Source organism: Cibotium barometz, chromosome 49 (genome assembly GCF_041138505.1).
Source record: "Cibotium barometz isolate CiBa-2024 chromosome 49, ASM4113850v1, whole genome shotgun sequence".
Lineage (NCBI taxonomy): Eukaryota > Viridiplantae > Streptophyta > Polypodiopsida > Cyatheales > Cibotiaceae > Cibotium > Cibotium barometz.
In genome coordinates, this window is record NC_141094.1 from 28,459,729 (window position 1) to 28,479,457 (window position 19,729).

Here is a 19,729-nt window from a genome sequence, read left to right on the forward strand (position 1 = left end):
ATACAAGAGTGCTCTTGCCTTATCTCCTTGGTTTCCTTCTCCCGCGTGTGAGAGAGAGAGAGAGAGAGAGAGAGTGAGAGAGCGATCGAGCACTGTGTAGCGGCACGGCGGCGGAGAGGCGGTAGAGCGGCGACGACGGACAGGCGGTAGAGCGGCGACGTCGGCTCCTCCTTCATGGCTGCGACGCGAGAATCCTTCAAGGCGGGAGTTAAGCGGTGAGTGACACACCTTTTGCATTCTGTTTTGAGCTTGCCTTCCTGGTTGTATGCTTGCAGCCATTCGTGGCTCGCATACGGTGTTCGGCAAGTCCCCAGCTACGACCTGTGCGGCAAAAGCGCACATTTTTGGCGCCGTTGCCGGGGAGTTGCCCTGCACCAAGCTCTAGTTTGTAGCTCTGGCTGCTGCGTGAAGTTTAATTTACACTGTAGGAAAGGCGTCTGTGTGTTTGCTGTTGAGGTGTTTCTGTATTTTGCGATCTGTTTCTGCAATTTGTCTTCTGCATTTCTGTTTCTTTTGTTATCTTTCCGCTCAGCGTGTGGGCGTACGTTCTGCTATCTGGTTTTTTGTGTGTGAGGGGGATTTCTGAATCCCCAGACTCGTGCTGTGTGCGAACCGCACCGCGGCCAAGGCTGAAACCTAGAAAGAAACCCCAGAAAACTTATCCCAAAAAAAAAATTAATTTTTTTAAAAAAATAAAAACAAAAATTTATTTTTTTTAAAAAGAAAAAAAAAACCCAAACGTGTGAAGAGAAAAGATTTTTCAATTGGCAAAAAATTTTGAAAAGAAAAAACCCCCAATTGACCCCGACCCCGGCCTCGGTCTCGGTCTATTGATATATATATATAGGAGAGTGAGCCTCCATAGCTTTCTTTCAAGTGAGAGCTTATGGGAAGTTGTGCCCTATATGTAGCCCACCCCCCAAGGAGTAAAGTGAGCATGTGGGATAAAGCCCTCACCCTTTCCTCCACAAACAAATAGGCTTTCGCCCCTTCCCCCTAAGGGAAACGAACTGTTTTGAGGACTATAGGAGCTCTAGATAGGCGAACACGGTGCTGTAAAGCACACTAGGACCCTTTGAACGATACGCTCGTTTCGAGCTATCACATGCCCTAGTTCAGGTTCCACCATAAGTAAGGGGGTCAAAAACGAGTTAAAAACAATCTAAAAACAAGTAAAAACGGGGTGCGAAACACCTAAGAAACCACTTGTGTGGGCTTCAAAGGTAGTCACCAACGCACGTAGGGTACCCACGTCACATGCATCTACACTCTGGTCGGGTGCTGGAGTCTGAGCCACTAGAAAGCGTTTCAGTCTACGCAGGCTTACACCATCCCTCCACGTTAGCATCTTGGCCTTCGGCTGGAACCCAAGGGAGTGCAACCCAAGATCCACGAATAGTGGATAGTGACTCGTCTTCTGACTCAGAAGCCATGGAAGGACACCCTACCAAGAACCCTAAGGAGACAAGCCAAAACATGCCAATGTGGGCCCCACAACCCGGATCTAGCATGTTTAGTCAAGCGAAGTAAATGAAGAAGGAGGGGTAGTAGATTCACCATTCACATCTTATGTAGACCCTACCCAAAGAGTGTCCATGTGGATATTCTACCCACTTCGTTTAATGAGGGCCCTACTGAGCTACCAACTTCCGATTCTCTTCCTAAAGTAGAGGTCCCTAGAAGTCAATCCATAAGAAGTGACATTGCGTCCACTTCAAGAGAACCGTTTGGCACACCAAGTCTAGATGGGATATTTCTCAATGAAAATTGGGAATATGATCTACACACAGAGACTCTAACTGACCTATACACGGGTTACACATACCATGTAGGTTGGTTAGAAGTCCTACGATCTACATCTAGCGCCACTAATCTAGAAGAGCAACAGCAAATGATATGTGAGGTTATTCATAGAATTATCCAAATTGAGAGGCAAAATAGGGAAGTGAACCTAGTTTCCACTGGCCCTATGAGATTTTTGGATACGGGCAAGGCCAAACAACCAACCCTATCACAATTGGAGACTCCCTCGATGAGTCCCATAGACCCTTCGTCTGTTGTTTCGCCTGGAGTCTCAATGCAGGTTGAGCCCACGAGTAGTAACTTTAGCTTTCCAACCTTGGCTCAACTTTCCATTAGGGAATCCGCAATGCCTACCCCAATGATGAGCATAGCTGAAAGTGCACCTGTTACCGCTGTAGTTAGTACGACACCGCTACCTAGTGGAACAGTACCTACAACAGTGCGTGCCAGTGCCTATCGACCATATGTACCTATCACTACTCATGCTCATGTAGCTCCTATGCCTCATAGTATGCCAATGGCGTATGCTCCATGACTGCCTTATCACAACCCTTATCCCCAAGAGGAGCTAGGCCTAGCCACATATCATATCCTACGTCATTTGCCAACATACTCAGACCAATGCCAACTCCTATCAGCCAGGCTATCCTAGAAGTGCCTCCACCAGCTATGCCTGCTCACCTAGGTGATCTCGCAGCATTTGCTCAGATGATCGGACGATCTATTGCAAAAAACATGTGGGGCATGCCTGAGAGAGAACCTAGAAGCAAGGCAGTACAAGTGGCTAAGCTCACTCAAAACTTCAGTGTTGGTAACGAGGATGTTAGGAAGCACATTGAAGTCTTTGAACACGTGTGTGATTCCTTGGAAGAGCACAATGAGCTGCATAAGTGTAAAGCTTTAGGCTTAACCTTGAGTGGGAAGGCTGGAGATTGGTATCGAACCTTAAGGGTTGAAGAGCGCACTCACTACCCCACTCTCAAGAGATTGTTCTTGAAAGAACGGGAGGGTGTGCTTTGGGGAGTAGCATCTCAACTCCAAAAAGCTGAACGTGAGGAAGGGGAGTCAGTGAGAGACTTTATAAGTCGATTGAAGCATCTAAATTCTCGTTGCACTCCCGATGAGCGCTTCAATAATAACCAGCTGCTCGATAGATTCATCCAAGGATTGCACCACGAGGACATATACAATGGCCTAGTCATTAGAGGTCTTACAACGTGGGAAGCAGTCACTGCCAATGCAATCCAGTTAGAAGACAACTTGATGATTGCAGGTAAAAAGGTGTCTTCGGAGACAAAATCTGTTAGTTCGCAAGTATCTGGGCACGAGCCAATGACGGTGAAACCTATTGCCAAGGAGCCCAAGATATCTGAAATGTCTGTGACCGACCTTACTAAGGCTCTCCAAGAATACTTTAGGGGTAATCGATCTCCTCAGAATAGCCATATGTACCCAAGGAGAGAGCAACAATGGTGTTCGGTGTGCTTAGGACCACATAGCACGAGTGAATCTCCCACATTCAGAGTCAAATTCAATGGGAATTGTAATGCATGTGGTAAGTACGGCCATCAATCTAAGGATTGCCTAGTACTTAAGCGTATGTTGGCAAATCAGGCACCATTAGCCTGGTCAAACACACCTCAAGTACCCGCGCTAATGCCTGCACAACCTGTCGAGCAACCGTCACAGCACATAGTTCCAAGAAATCCGAATGTAGTCCAGTCTGTGCCGTTACCACCGCCAGTGCTAGGACCACAACCTCCACATCCAAGGATTACTCCTATAAACCAGATGGGTTGTGAGTCACATAGTGCATATGGGGATTATGAAGAGGAGATAGACCCCACTGCTCCATACGGGATTGATACGTTTGAAATGATTCCCCAGTACTACATGGAGGATCATTTCGGGCAAGTTAAGCCTGTATATCAAGCGGCTGCTCTCGCCCCACAAGAGGGCAAAACCTTAATACCTTGGCGAGGAGACCACCTCTTCAATGCTACGATTGTGGTGGACCGCATCGTGTAGCGGAGTGCCCTAATAGGCTACAGAAGATCGCTACTCAGATGCAACCAAATCAAGGGAGCACATCGGGAATGCCGGTACTTACATGTAATCGTTGTGGCATAGATCATTTGATCGCTCAATGTCCACATAATCCTAATGCACACAAGATTACGCCATTGAATTTGGTTGAGGTCACCAACCAAGCACGAGGAATCACACCCGTTGTACCCGCGAATGTAGTTACACGATCAATGCTTCAAAATCAAAACTACATTCTCGAAGAGAGGGATACTGCATCAATTGCTCAGGCAAAGAAAAAGAAAACACGGCGGAAGAGATCACTTAATGCCACGATCTCCAAGCCTAGTTCAAAGACTAACATAGGGATAGGAGATGACCCCGTGTATATGAATGATCCTGAAGATGATTCCGATTCAATAGAAACCATGGGGACCAAAGCCACTACCTTAAGGGAGGAACCCACTCGGGAGCTCAATGAAGGAGAATCAAGCGAGTACATAAATAAGGGGAAACAGAAGGAAACTTCCTCGGCCCCACAATCAAGTCAATTAATGCCCTCTCGACCACCCAAACTGACTGAGACTCCCCAAGACAAGCTACGTGGGCCAAAAACCCTTAAGAAAAAGATTGGAACTTACCCAAACCCAGTTGAGGAGATTGAACAAGTGCAACACTTAAGGGGTTTGGTGGAAGAAACACAAAGAGAACTGGAGCCAAACCCGAGAAAAATCAAAATTCCAGACACAGTGTTTCCTACGCAAGTTCAGCCTCACAGGAACCATAAACCGTTAGCTATACCTAGTATCATTCGGGAAGAAAGTGAGGATAGGACATCAGGAAGTGGGCAAACACCCTTTTTGCTTGAAAGAATGTTTAGTGAGGGAATGCCTGACTCCATCGACGAGGAAGTGATTCCATCTTCACCAGTCCCTAGTCAAGGGGCGATATCTCGAAAAGTACCGTTGAATGTGTCCAAGCTAATGGATTTCATGTCCTCTGAGATCAGAACCACAATCATATCCAAATTATACGGAGATCCTGAGCTATTCTTAGCTCTTCGGGCATTTCTCAATGGAGAACTTAAGGCGGGGCTACCACAATTTGCAAATATGAATAGACCCGACACGCTTCAAGATGAAGGGGAACATTGGGATCTACAACCCAACCTAGATGAAAACTCGGTCGTGGAAATACCTATTAACAAGTTGGGACAGTACTTTGAAGGGGACGAATCTAATGCCACTCTCCCCATTACTACCAAGGGATTAACTCTAAAGGGAATCCTTGATGGTGGTGCTGGCGTGAGCATTGTGACTAAAAACTGTTGGGAATCTATGGGGAGACCTCACCTCGAAGTCACAAATATAGTGGTTAAGATGGCAAACGGAACTATTGCTAAACCTATTGGAATGTTAAGGGACCTTAAGATCAAGGTTCTGGGATATAAGGTATGACATACCTTCATTGTAATGGATTTCTCCAAGCATCCTATGTCATATCAAATGATCTTAGGACGTCCTTTCATGAGGGAAGCACAAATGGTGCATGACTGGTCAAAAAACCATGTCTATCTACAATTCCAGGACTCTGTCATTCGAATTGATCTTGAGAATGGTCGTGCACATCCTTTAGGAAGCAAGGTTATCATTGATAATCGATCGGATACCACTATTCACTCCGCCCCATTAAGGTATTGCTATACATGCAAAAAAGAGACTGATGATGGAAAAGATTCTCCTTATATGGATGTCCTACCGGGTATGACTGAGTCAGATAACGTGGATTGGGTACACCTAGCGGAAACCATAGACACATGGGGAAATAGAGGCACAAGTTGGGTAACACCTGAGAGGCAAGATATGCCACCGTTAGTGCCAATAAACATGATAGGTGTTATGCACTTGACTCACTTGACTCCTGATGGCAAGAAAGTGGCAAACTCAACTTACAGTAGCGAAGACTCTAACCAATGCAACTCTGAGTATGAATCTCAAGAAGAAACTGACTCGGAGCCTAATGGGGGGGATAACTCAAATATTCACCCAAATGCGGAAGCAATGTGCTCAAGGCCTAGGACAGTGGCCTCCTGAAGTTCATTCGAAAGTAAAGATCGACCAAGTGAGTCCGAATCTGATAGAAACAAAAATCAAAAACTTGGTAAGAAGAAAACGAGACATAAGCGCCAACGCTATCGAGCTAATGTACACACTGCAATAAACAAGGAAAGATCCACTGCAGAATGGCTTAGTTATGTAGGAGCCATTGATGCTCATCGGAAGTTAGCGGATAATTGGGGACAATACCTCCAAAGTGTCATGTGGTGTATTCCGCAACCTCATGACGTCGCCCAATTAGAAATCGAAGAGAAGCCGAAACTAAGTCGTACTGCAAGAAGGCGGCAAAACCAAGAGTTGGCTCAGCAACAAAAGGAAGTGGAATTGAAAGAGAAAAGCCTGGCACAACAAGAACCAGTAGACTTACACCCCGCACCCGAGCATTTCAAATCATTTACCACAGAGGGGAACGTAAAGTGGTCTACACAAAAGCCCACCAATGGGAGTAGCGGTGTCTACGATGGCCCTGCGGTAGTTAAGGAGATAGACTTAGCAGATCCGGGTGAGGAGTCTAAACCAGTTTTTATTGCTCAAGACCTCACCAAGGCGGAAGAAGCTGCACTTACGAAGCTTCTGAAAGAATTCAAGGACATATTTGCTTGGACATATCATGATATGAAGGGTGTTCCACCCTCGTCGGTGGTGCAACACACGATTCTAATGATTAGCACTGCTAAACCAGTCCAGCAACGTACCTACCCAATGAATCCTAAGTACGCAAAGATTGTACAAGAGGAAATTGAAAAGCTTGTAAAATGTGGATTCATATACCCTATTGAGCACTCAGAATGGGTTTCTCCGATAGTCATCGTACCAAAGAAGAATGGGAAACTCAGAGTGTGCGTTGATCTCAAAAAGGTTAATGCAGCCACCAGAAGGGATCATTACCCCTTGCCATATTCGAAACATGTGCTTGAAAGAGTGGCAGGCAAAGAGGCATATAGTTTTTTAGATGGGTACTCGGGTTACAATCAGATCACAATTGCAGCCGAGGACCAAGCTAAAACAGCATTTATCACGGAGTTTGGAGTGTTTTCCTTTCACGTCATGGCTTTTGGCTTGACCAATGTACCTGCAACATTCCAACGATTGATAAACACGACCTTTAAGGAATATCTACTGGACTTCTGTGAAGCTTTCTTAGATGATCTTTGTGTTCATTCCTCTTGGGATGAGCACTTGATGTGTTTACAAAAAATATTTGAAAGGTGTAGATTATATCGCATCTCATTGAATCCTTTCAATGCCAATTCTGGGTTAAACACGGAGTTATCTTAGGGCATATAGTGTCCAAAAATGGGATTTCCACTGACGAGAGTAAAATCAAGGTCATTCTGGAATTACCCCCACCCACCAACTATAAGGGAGTCCAACGCTTTATGGGCCACATTGGGACTTCTGTGAAGCTTTCTTAGATGATCTTTGTGTTCATTCCTCTTGGGATGAGCACTTGATGTGTTTACGAAAAATATTTGAAAGGTGTAGATTATATCGCATCTCATTGAATCCTTTCAATGCCAATTCTGGGTTAAACACGGAGTTATCTTAGGGCATATAGTGTCCAAAAATGGGATTTCCACTGACGAGAGTAAAATCAAGGTCATTCTGGAATTACCCCCACCCACCAACTATAAGGGAGTCCAACGCTTTATGGGCCACGTTGGTTATTATCGAAGATTTATTCTATTCTTCGCCGAGATAGCTCGACCATTGTATAAGCTTCTCATCAACCGAGTTTATTTGGACCGAAGAATGCGACCGTGCCTATGAGCTATTAAAGAAGGCCTTGGCGACGAGTGCTCCAATCTTGAGAATGCCTAACTGGGATTTACTCTTCCATGTGCATATTGATGCATCAAATTTTGCTATTGGGTGTGTGTTAACTCAACCTGGAGAACACAAGCTAGACTACCCCATTAGCTTTGCCAGTCGCTAGTTGAACGATGCTGAGATGAACTACACCACTACGGAGCGAGAAGGGTTGGCAATGATATATGCAGTAAGGAAATTTTGTTATTACCTCCTTGCCACCAAGTTTGTTTTCTATGTGGATCATCAAGCATTGTTGTATCTAGTAAACAAACCATGCTCCACAGGAAGAATCACACGATGGCTATTGATTCTTCTTGAGTTTGATTTCACTGTTGTTGTGAGACCTGGCAAGAAACATGTTATGGCTGATCATTTGTCTCGCATACCTAATGGTGAGACTCCTACGGGGGTTGATGATGACACTTCCCTGTTCATGGTGGAGACAATGCCTGAATGGAGTGAGAAGATTGTTAACCTTTTGGTTAATGGCTTTCCACCCAAGGAGCTTCGTAAAGATCTAGCTCGAAAGCTAATCAAAGAATGCGAACCCTATTGCCTGATAGCCGGGACTCTTTATAAAAGAGGAAAGGATGACGTTCTTAGGTGTTGTGCCCGAGAGGATGAGTATCTATACATTTTGTAAGAGGCACATATGGGCGTAGCCGCCGGTGGTCACTTCTCAGGAGACTTAACTGCACGAAAGATCTTACAATCAGGGTATTGGTGGCCCACTATGTTCCAAGATGCATCACTCTTTGTGAAGGGTTGCGATGAATGCCAAAGATACAAGAAACCCCAGCAGAAAGATCAAATGCCCCTACATCCAATCAAAGTAAACCAACCATTTGAAAAGTGGGGTTTAGACTGTGTAGGTCCAATTAGCCCAGCGGCCCGAAACACACAATCTCGCTATATTATTGTGGCCACTGACTATATGACCAAATGGGCTGAAGCGAAAGCGACACGTAAGGCAGATGCAAGGACAACAGCCAAGTTTCTCTTTGAAAATATAATCACACGCTTCGGTTGTCCTTTTGAACTTGTGAGCGACAATGGTACGCATTTTATAAACGAAGTGATTAAGGAGCTCACAACAAATTTCATGATATCCCATCATAAATCTACTCCTTATTATCCGCAAGCGAATGGCCAAGCCAAGAGTACAAACAAGACATTAATCTCTGTTTTGACAAAGACAGTTGAAGCTCATCGCATGGATTGGGATCTAAAGCTTACGACAGCTTTATGGGCCTATCGTACTGCGTACAAAGTGGCTATTAATTGCACACCATTCAAAATGGTATATGGGCAAGAAGCAGTCATGCCGTGGGAATTTGTCATTCCTAGTCTTCGTGTTGCTACTCAAGAGGGTTGGGATGGTAATCCCTTAGTAGAGCGTCTATATATCCTTGAGCGGCTAAACAAAGAAAGACAATTGGCTGTATACAATGCCCTTATGGAGAAGGATAGAAGGAAAAAATGGTTTGATCGCCACCTGAGGGACAAGGACATCAAGGTTGGGGATAAAGTCCTGATGTATGGAGACTGTGCAAAACGAAAAGAAGAAGCTCAAATATGCTGGTAAGGGACCATATAGAGTATGTGAAATTACCCCGCAAGGTACCATCAGAGTGGAGACTCTCGACGGAGTCGAAACCATTGGATTCCTTAATGGGAGCAAATTCAAAAGAGGTACTATGACCCCCTGAGCCAAGAGGAGTTACATGCAATCCATCAAAAGAAGGCAGCCAAAGAACAAGCTGAGCTTAAAAAGATACAAGCGAGAGTCGAAGCCAAAGAACGTCAACAGCGTGCTAGGCGACAACGAGAAGCCAACTTGGGAATTACGCAAGTATTTTTTGAGGAAGCAGAGGAGGATGCACTGGAATCCGACCCACCTCTAAGATACCCAATTGAGTTACAGAGTCCTTATGGGGAGGTGCTGTATAATGCATTATTGGATACAGGAGCTCAACACAATTTGCTATCGTATAGTGTGTGGTGTCAACTGGAAAAACCACCTTTATCCAAGAGTTCTATCCAAGTTCAAGGAATCAACAAGAAGAAAACCCCTGTCTCAGGAATTCTGCACACTCTGGTTGCTTATGACAAGGGAACCATAATTCAAAGCTTTTTGGTTATGCCTGCTGGTACCATGGAAGGGACTGTAAACTTAGGGTGCAAATGGATGATGGCCACCAAATGCAATATCGATTGGGCAACCAGACGAGTCATGACGCAAGAACCAACACTAGGTCTGACCGCTCAAAATCCCGCTCCTAAACCATCGACACTGGACAAAATGCTGGATAACGAAAAATCACAAAGTCCCAGTGGTGGCAAAACCATCTTTGATTGTTTGCCACCCCTTAACGCTTCAACGCCAAGAGTGGAAACAGGCAAGGTGGTCTCTAAGGTTTCGCCTACTATGCCGAAGAGTATATACAAATGGGTCCCAAAAGCTTCGTTAACAGCTACTTCCACTACTCAATCTCGTTCAGACAAGAAGCCTCGTAGAAGGAAAGCAGCTACCCACCCGAGAAAGGGCAATGTAACATCACGATGGATCCCTAAAAAATTATTAGTAGCCCAAGGGTACTACGAGGGGAATGACCAGATTTGGATCCCTAAATATAAGCTGAATCCCTCTACATCACCTGTAAAACCTTGCAAACCAATTGTTGCCACCCCAATGACAATTCAAGACCGTGGTAAGGGAAAGGTAACAGAGTGCTCCGCACCACTTCTTCCAGAGTTAGTTTGGGTTCCCAAACGATATCGATCAATACCACCTAGCTCAGGAAGGGGGGAGTCACATGAAGCTTCTAGCTCTTCATGCCAAACACACATTGATATAAAAGTTTCTTCATGCTCTACACCTACTCTTGTCAACACCCAACAAAAGACCAATGAGTCTATGTCTCCCTTTGTAAAAGTATCATCGAAAACCATTTCCTCTATTCGTCAATGGGAGCGTACACTACCATCTCTGCAATTGGATGTGGCCACCACAAGGGTCATAAAAAGCTATCTGTCCACATCACAACCTATGACCCGCTGGACAAATTGGTTCTAAGAGGCTGCAACATCATTGCAAATAATATGATCTACCCAAGGAAAGGGGGAGAATGTACTCACGCTCGACATTCTAATGCTTCCTCCTTAACCTTGTCCCCTGACCATGTAATTGCCAAATTCAAGGGGATGTATATATATAGCTTGATACATTTTTTTTAAAAAAAAACAAAGAAAAGAAAAACAAAAAATAGTAAAAAGAGCAAGAGCACAAAAAGAGGACAAATATCCGTATACAATCAAGAACTAGATTGACCTGTCTCACAAACCTGCTGATGTTATATCTGTGTTTGCAGATATGGCAGATGCACGATCATCAAACACTTCATCCACCTTTGGTGAGAGGTATCATCTATACCTTTCTCAGATATTTCACATGTGCTATCCTGTAATTGAAACTGAATGGGATCATATAGATGTACTAGCCAGAGAGGAAAATGTTGAAGAATTAGAATGGCTAATTCGCCTATTGACCATGACTGACCCCTACTCCGTAGAGGAAATATCCCCGATAGCCCAATGCTTTCCTTTTCCACAAGATGACTATCCTCGCATGGTTACGTTCTTGATGGGTTTATGTGGATGGGAAAATGAAAAGGAAATATCTGACTATGATGAATAGATGGATGAAACTCATGGCACTACTGAGGTTGACTTTATTTATTTGGATGATGCGGATAGAGGCTTAGCCTTAGGGCTAGAGCCAGGACTCTACAACATCCTCTTACCGTATCCTCAGTAGTAGTGTGGTTGACTGGTAGGTTAGTGTTTTTAAGTTTTTTCTAGTTTGGATGCCTTAAACGAGTCTTAAATTTTCACACTGATGTGCCTCTCGAGGTATAGTGCTTGTTAGTTGATTGTACAGATTAAAAAGTTTGAGGCTGGTTTGCTTTCAAGTCCTGAGACTGCCGCAAAGTTCATCAAAATATATTTACATCAAATTGCAAGCTGTCTCGTCAAATCAAGGAGATCTCCAATTTCAGGTGTAGTTCTTCCATGCCCACTCTCTTTAATTTTTTACTGTTCAATTAATTGCATGAACTATAATGCATGACCACATGGAAATTGTCAATATACTACTTAGTTTTTGAAGTTGTTTGACGTGCTAGTGTAAATCATTAATGAGCTTAACCTTATTGGATATATTCCTGAGAATGCATGACGTCTTTAGTTAACCTTGGAATACGATTGTCTTAGGTCTAGGGTCAAACCATCTTAATGTTTGACACCTGGCCATGTGTGTGTTGACCTCTAGAACATAGCTTTTACCCCTTTGTCGAAAGGATGCAAGACAAATTATAGTTCAGGAGCAAAGATTACAAGAAATAGATTTTTTTTTAAAGCCTACAATAAATGACAATACAAGTCTATGATGTGATTTAATGTTGGCTTATCGCCTTATTGATACTTGGTAGGCGAGGAGTATTCTACTCCACAACGATGCCTTGGTTGGTAGGGGTAGCCTTGCCTAAAGTGAGCTAATAGATTCCTGGATAATGCCTTGTGTTAAACATGGTACCACGATCGATGTTAGTTTTGCCTTAGGAAGGTCGCCATTGTGTGTAAAAATTGTCATGTGCAAAAAAAAAAAAAAAAGAAGAAGGCAAAAGGCTCCTGTAACTCTGATGTTTTTTGTGTCCCTAGGCTTGTGGTATTAACTTGTTCTTCTTAGAGTAGACACAGTGTGGTCATCTGTATATTTATTAAGCTTGGTTATTTTCCTTGACTTAGGCCAGTTATAAACCTTGATTAACCTTTGACACCTTGCTAACTCTTGATTTACTTTCAATAATTTTAAACTCCTGTTAATTTGCTACACTAGCTCATTCATGAAACCCTTAAACTAAGTTCTCATAGCAACATCCATTGTGGTCTAACATGCTTGAATTTATACACTTTATATCTTTTGAATTCCAGCATACTTTCACGCTACTTCCCTGTTTTGCAGACGGTCCACCACAACAACCCTATCGAGCTTACCATACCATAGCTTCCGAGGACGGAATCTACATCAGGAAGGGGGGCATGTTAACCTATGATGACAGACAATGAGACGTACTATGTTTTACGTCATGTAATTAGTTTAACTATTCTGAGTTATGGGCCGGGCTTGTCGGCACCATATGTTAAGGATGAAGGGATTGGGTGATCGCCGATGAGAGGCGCACCTTGAATATCAGTAGGATAAGGGTTAGGATCGGCCGGCCATGTATGGACGCCCAAGTGTGAACGGCCAAGTCACCTATAAGAGTCAAATGTAACCCTAAAAATTCTCATTCTCATGTGTTGTGAATACAAGAGCGCTCTTGCCTTATCTCCTTGGTTTCCTTCTCCTGCGTGTGAGAGAGAGAGAGAGAGAGAGAGTGAGAGAGCGATCGAGCACTGTGTAGCGGCACGGCGGCGGCGAAAGGGGATAGAGCGGCGACAGAGGCTCCTCCTTCATGGCTGCGATGTGGGAATCCTTCAAGGCGGCAGTTAAGCGGTGAGTGACACACCTTTTGCATTCTGTTTTGAGCTTGCCTTCCTGGTTGTATGCTTGCAGCCATTCGTGGCTCGCATACGGTGTTCGACAAGTTCCCAGCTACGACTTGTGCGGCAAAAGCGCACAGTTAAATGCCACAATAATTCAAATAAAGGAAAACAAACCATATATTGTCAAAGAGGGAAAGATGAGATCATTAAACAAATCCATCCGATTACTTATATATGAATAGAAGTACATGTACTAGATGTCTCATGGTTCAGTATCAACCGTGTTAAATTATATCCATACATGTGCAAATGAGTCTAGATCCATAGCCCCACCCATGGACATTCTAATGTCAACAAAGAGATCTAATCCATTACTTAGTGGTGGTGGACTCTACATCATGACGATTAATATCATCATCTTGTGTATTTGTGCATGTGATGCCTTCACCTACATTGGTAGGTGATAACTCATACTCTTGTAGTGCAAAGTTGATATTTTGCATGTTTACGTATGGATTTGAACCTTGAGTGTCCTTAGTAAAGAATCAAGATGATAGAGTTTCTCATTTTCTACAAGAGCAAAAAGAGACATTGTGAATTTCTTGGGAGAGCATTTGCAAAACTCTAAGGAAGAGATAAGTTCTATGAGAAATACAAGCATTTACCTACTCATTTTAAAGGTCAAAATAGTGTACCTTAGATTGACAAACTTACAAATGATAAATTCTAAAAGTGTGTATTAAGTTTCTCATGTATAGATGGATTTATAAAGACATTCAAATAATTACTGAGGTTACTTACAATAAGTAGTTGTTACATATGGCAAGGAAGGAAAGCACAAAGTGAAGAACATGGACATGCACATGACTGCATTAGCAAATTAGCGTTGGAAAATTATGAGGCAAGGCATTCAATAGATGTTAAGGGATGGAGATAATATTTGTTATCGTATATAGGGATCTTGACGTTGATAAATTTAACATAGCTGTCCCGTATGAGCCAAAACAAACTCTAAATTTACAAGGAAAAATGATTCTACAAGTTGGATTCTTTCCAAATCATGTACTATAAAAGGATATCGATGCTAATGGATTTAACATAGTTTGCCGCATATAAGCAAAAACAAACTTCAAATTCTAATGATCGTACAAGTTGGATTCTTTCCAAATTATGTATCAACTTTAGGGGCCGATCCGTAGTAGTAGATATTAAGAGATTGAGCCTTGTTTTTTTGTTTGATTGGGGAATAGCTTGTGTATTTTATGAAACAATTCATTGATTCTATACGTATAAGTATATTTGTTTGATGGAGATTTTGGTTTGGAGGAGATAATATGTTATGTACGTTAATGTAATAATTACACTAAGTTTATCACACTGAGGCCATACAAGTGAGTAGTGAACAAAACCAAACACATACTAAAGAATTAATCACATTCATTTTAGCAATACCAAAGGGGTGTACTCAATGCTTAGAGGAGCAAGAAGAACTAATCCTCAATCGAACCAAAAGTATAGGGCTTTTATGCAGTAATAAAGCCATTGTTGTGGATTGATGAGTGAAGGAAGAACATATACTACTATTGAAAAAAACTGCAGTACTACTAGAGTTGAGCTAATCACATAGTATTAAGTAACATGCGATTAGTTGATTGAGCTATTATTGTATCCTTAGAGTGTAAAGAAGAAGCCAATGTAGATCCCATTCCTTGTGATTTTCCACAAGCTTGATAAATAGTTGTGGCCTTTCTTTTGTGGTGCAAATATCTTGCCTAGCCTCTAAGGCCTTTTACACATCACCTAAACATGGTTTGCAAACATCTTGCCTACAATAAGCAATAATGGAAGTGAGATGGTGGACATTTTTTATCGGATGTAGAAGTCAACAGAGAGTGAGAAACAATGGGCAATATGTAAAATTTGAATATCCTTAATTTTACCTTCAACACTTTGAAATTGTATAGAAGTTTTGAGTAATTTAATTGGCAATATGTAAAATTCCAATATCGTAAATCTTACCTTCAATACTTTGATAATCTATAGAAGTTTTTTTTGAGTGATTTAGGCCAATGAGATGGGAAAAGGTGTTGGCCCCACAACAATCAAGTAATGGCTTGCATGAAAGGACACAATGGTGAGGAGAAGGTAAAATACTAGATAACATTGAGGGATGGAGATTGCCTTGTGATAACTTGAGTACAACAATTGGAAGGAAGTGCTTCCAAATAATTCAAGAGACTTTTTTGTGACAAGATATTGCTTTGAGAAAGAAGCTCGGAGAGTACATGTCGGATTAGTCCCTACGGAGGGAACATGCATGGCCTCACTTTCTTGAGCTTAACGGTCACTATCCCTTGGGCTAAAAAGCCCACAAGGGCGGGCCACCACCACCACAACAAAATTAAGGTAAGGTGATAACCTTAGGCTATAGTCAGAGTGGCGAAAAAATTAAAAGCTTTTACAGGAACACTATGCTTGAGAGTACTTTTATGCACTTGGTTTTTTTTTTTTTGATGTAGTCTTTTAGTTCATGGGAAGTTGACACTTGAAGAGTAAGTTCTTCCCGGTGCCCAATCGGTAGGGATGGCATTGAGTGCAGTGAGAGAAGCTCCAGATGAGGATGTGATCCTTATGGAGAAGGGTGCCCTCAATGGCCCCTCATTCAAACACCAATACGCCCCCCATAGCTGCTCCATCTGCTTCCATTCCCCTGATTGCCCCTATACACACACAGTCAGATTGATGCTTCAGTTCATGCTGCACAAGACAATAATGGCCTAGCCTTCACCTTCATTACACTAATTCAGCACACACAGCAGCTCTAGTTAGCCCACCACCTCCATGAGCTGCACTGCCGAGAGATCCCCATCTCCTGCTTCGTACCTCACCAGCATGGAGAACCAGTAGTTTGTTGCCCCTTGGTTTACTTGGAAAGCAAGATGCGTTCCATGGTAGCTGCAGGGAACCCTGCTGAGAAGAACCTGAAATATTAAGTCATGAAAAAGCAGGATTTCCAAAACTTCAGCATCCGACTAGAGAGCTAATCACAAGAATGGATGCCTTCGCCAGCCTGCGTAATGGACTAAGCTCTCTGATAAAACACTATTAATAATAGGTTAAAAGAGAGGGATTAAACATTTCTAGCTATGGATATAGGAGGTGGAGAAAGGTAGCACTTGGGTAAGGGACTAAAAAAAAACGCTTAATCATGGGTTAAGGTAGCTGATGAAGCGCTTAATTACCGTCTGTAAAGCACGTGCACCACTCCTGCGTTGAGGAGGCTAGGGGTGGTTCTGCCACTGGACGCCATGCGGCCGAAGGCGGCGCCGCTCATATCGAAATGGGTTCTACCAAAGGCACAGTAGCCCCCTGGGCACTCGTCCGTAATCACGACGCTCACTGGGGTCTCCGAGCATATGCCTCCTCCTGCTAAGCACTTCACTTGGTAGCAAGCACCACATCCCTTCCCGGCCTTGAAGAGAACAGGGCTCCCTGCACTCACATGGGTGCCATAAGGGGTCCTTGCAAGGCTTCCATATCCACAAGCTCCACCTTATCCCCATCCAATCAATATATAATTAGAGCATTTCTCTGAATATATAATTTAACAAGCTCAATCTACAAATCAACATTATATAAGGCTCTACTTTCTTAATTATGGGTGAAGAAAATGGACTTGGAATAATGTACCATCCGAGCCAGCACCACTGGGGCTGCCATACCATGTTGCTGTTGCAGGTAGCCACTCAACATGCGCTGCATGTGGCTTACCGTGGTAGTAACCAGATGCAATTGCAATGGTGCACATAAATGGACTCATAAGCAAGGAGCTTAGCCACAATGCAAAGGAAGCCATGGCAGAAAAATTATGTGTAAGCAAGCTCCCAAGAGACAGTTGGGATCCAACTAGAGGTTTAGTGAAGCTTAGAACAGCACAGCCCCAAGCTAGCTTGGATATTTAAGGGGGGGGCCAAAAAAAAAAGTTACCGGAAATAACTAGGAAATAAACCAAAGTATCAACCTTAATACAAAAGATTAGAAATATAAAAAGATCAGAAATATAAAAGATGAGATTAGGAAAGGAAAAAGTGTGCATGTATTCTAGTGGAAATGAATAATAGTATATAATCATTATTATAAGTGAATGCAGATTCTTGTATTATTCTTTAATAGTATATAATCATTATTATAAATGCAAATTCTTTGATTTGTAGGATTAGTAATAAGTATTCTCGAGGGGGGGAAATGTGAAAGGGTGACAAAACTGACCCGGAGAACATGGGAGGGCGGGTACAAAAACAGTTTACTTTGCAGGCTTGATCTATAATAACCCTAACAGTAAAAGGGTCTGAAGGCTCTGGCCTTCTCTCCGTATATTTCATAAATTAAAATATATATTTATGATTTTATAATAAACTATATAGGCCGCTTTTTCAACCGTCAACCGTCATGACTCATGAGAGAGAGAGAGAGAGAGGGGGGGGGGGGCTTCTTGAGAGAGAAAGTTGTCCTCTAGGGCTTTAAAATCACACTTTGGCCTGACTCATGAGAGAGAGAGAGAGAGGGGGGGGGCTTCTTGAGAGAGAAAGTTGTCCTCTAGGGCTTTAAAATCACACTTTGGCCTGGCCTCTCAAAAACTTGGCTTTATTCTGCAATTGAGCGTTTGAATTGAAAGCTATTTATGAATTATTGACTTTTGTTTTTTGAAATATACTTAGACAAGGGGCCACAGAGCGAGCAATCAATGGAGGCTCGTATTGTAATTTGTATGCTCTCCACACATCTCACCCTCTCCACCCTTTAACCTTGCCAAGGCTCTAAAAACAAGAGTTGTCTTTTCCTTAGGGTGTCGTTGCTTGCTTCAAGTAACCTTTCCCTTTGTAATTGTCTCTATTTTAGAGGTGTGCAAGAATATGACGTGGCTGTGATCAAACTTCAATACAAGATTCTACCTAAAATACTAGAGGGGTGTTTTGCTTAGGACGAATTCCCAAGGGGGGGGGGGGAAGGGAATTCAATGCAAGTTGATCCTTAGGGTGTTTTACTTAGGACGAATTCCCCAAGGGAGGGAGAGAATTCAAACATGATTTAATGTGTAAAACTAACAAGGCCCCAGTATCCAAGCTCTTGCCAAAATTGGAAAAAAGACACTTGTTGTATGTTTGCATGACTTGAATTCTTCAAAGATTCATGTAGCTAGGGGGTTTCCCTCATGGGAGCTCCACCTTACCTTCCAATGTAATATTTTGATTGGGCTAGTTTCCACGCACCCCACAGATTCCTTTGTACACACAAATGGTTGTCAACCACAATCACCAACCAGCTCCCACGGGCGGACACTTGGTTGGGACCCCCTAACTAGGTTAGCGTTGTAAATGTTGCCATGTGCTTTAATTTTTAAACTTAAATTTAGTCTAAAAATATTTAATATTTGTTTATCACTTTCTATTCCTTTCTTTTAAGCTTTATACTTTCATCTCTTTTTTTCTGTACCCACTGTGTTGGTCTTAAAGAGGTCATGGAAAGTATGTTTGATAAAGAAGAGGACTTAAGTGATGAAGAAGAGGACTCAAGTGATGAAGATGAATCAGATGAAGAAGAGGACTCAAGTGATGAAGATGCATCAGATGAAGAAACTGAAGAGAGTGAAGAGGAACCAATTGTGCTGCCAAAGGCTTCAAGGTAACCAATAGAAACACCAAAAAAAGAGAAAAAAACAGAAGTCCAAACATTCTCATTTTTTTACTAAAGCCAAGCAAGTACCATCTAATCTAGGGGCACCTGTAGGAAAGGGTTTCTAAGATAATGAGCTTAATGCCTTGATGAAAATACAAAATCTTGTGGATAAACGACCATTAGAATTATCCATTCAAAATATTGAATGCCCTCCTTTTGATCCTAATACAAATAGTAGGCCACTTGAGGTGACAGAGTTAAATGAAACATGGGTTCACAATTTGAAAATCAAAACGAAAGAAAATCCACCTACCAATGTTTGTGAAGGAGAAATACGGGACATTCAAGAACAAATTTTAGTCCATCATAGTTATCATGTTACAAAAAGTTAAGTGTGGCCAAATTTTCCTTGACGAAATGGGAAACAAATTTGAGAGGTATGACATCTTCAAAACTCTAATTTTTTCTCATTTTATTTTTAAGTGACTTTTTATATAACTTTGGATTTTGTTTTATATCTATAGAAAAAAAACTTTTCTTTATATGTAAAGGATCATGATTAAAAAAATTAATTACAAAGATTGGGAAGTGGTTTAGAGGTTGGACCCTTCAAGCAACGACTTCAAAAAATTGGAAAGATACTTCTTCCTTTTTTTAATTAATTACAAAGATTGGGAAGTGGTTTAGAGGTTGGACCCTTCAAGCAACGACTTCAAAAAATTGGAAAGATACTTCTTCCTTTTTTTAAA

At 42.3% G+C, this 19,729-nt stretch overlaps 1 protein-coding gene across 3 annotated transcripts; it reads right to left on the bottom strand.

Annotated features, from left to right (window-relative positions):
• Window positions 1-15,408: 15,408 nt before the first annotated feature.
• LOC147610462 (expansin-B16-like) lies at window positions 15,409-17,245 on the bottom strand. Of its 3 annotated transcripts, none has more exons than XM_086786267.1 (4): window positions 16,995-17,245; window positions 16,547-16,856; window positions 16,142-16,271; window positions 15,409-16,024 (listed from the first exon to the last, which is right to left on the bottom strand). In XM_086786267.1, the coding sequence occupies exons 1-4, from the start codon at window positions 17,158-17,160 to the stop codon at window positions 15,833-15,835; spliced, it is 798 nt and encodes a 265-aa protein (XP_086642393.1). In that variant the 5' UTR covers window positions 17,161-17,245; the 3' UTR covers window positions 15,409-15,832. The 3 variants fall into 3 exon arrangements, with proteins under 3 accessions (XP_086642393.1, XP_086642392.1, XP_086642394.1); XM_086786266.1 differs by having other exon boundaries at window positions 16,139-16,271; XM_086786268.1 differs by having other exon boundaries at window positions 15,940-16,024; window positions 16,119-16,271.
• Between the last annotated feature and the right edge of the window lie 2,484 nt (window positions 17,246-19,729).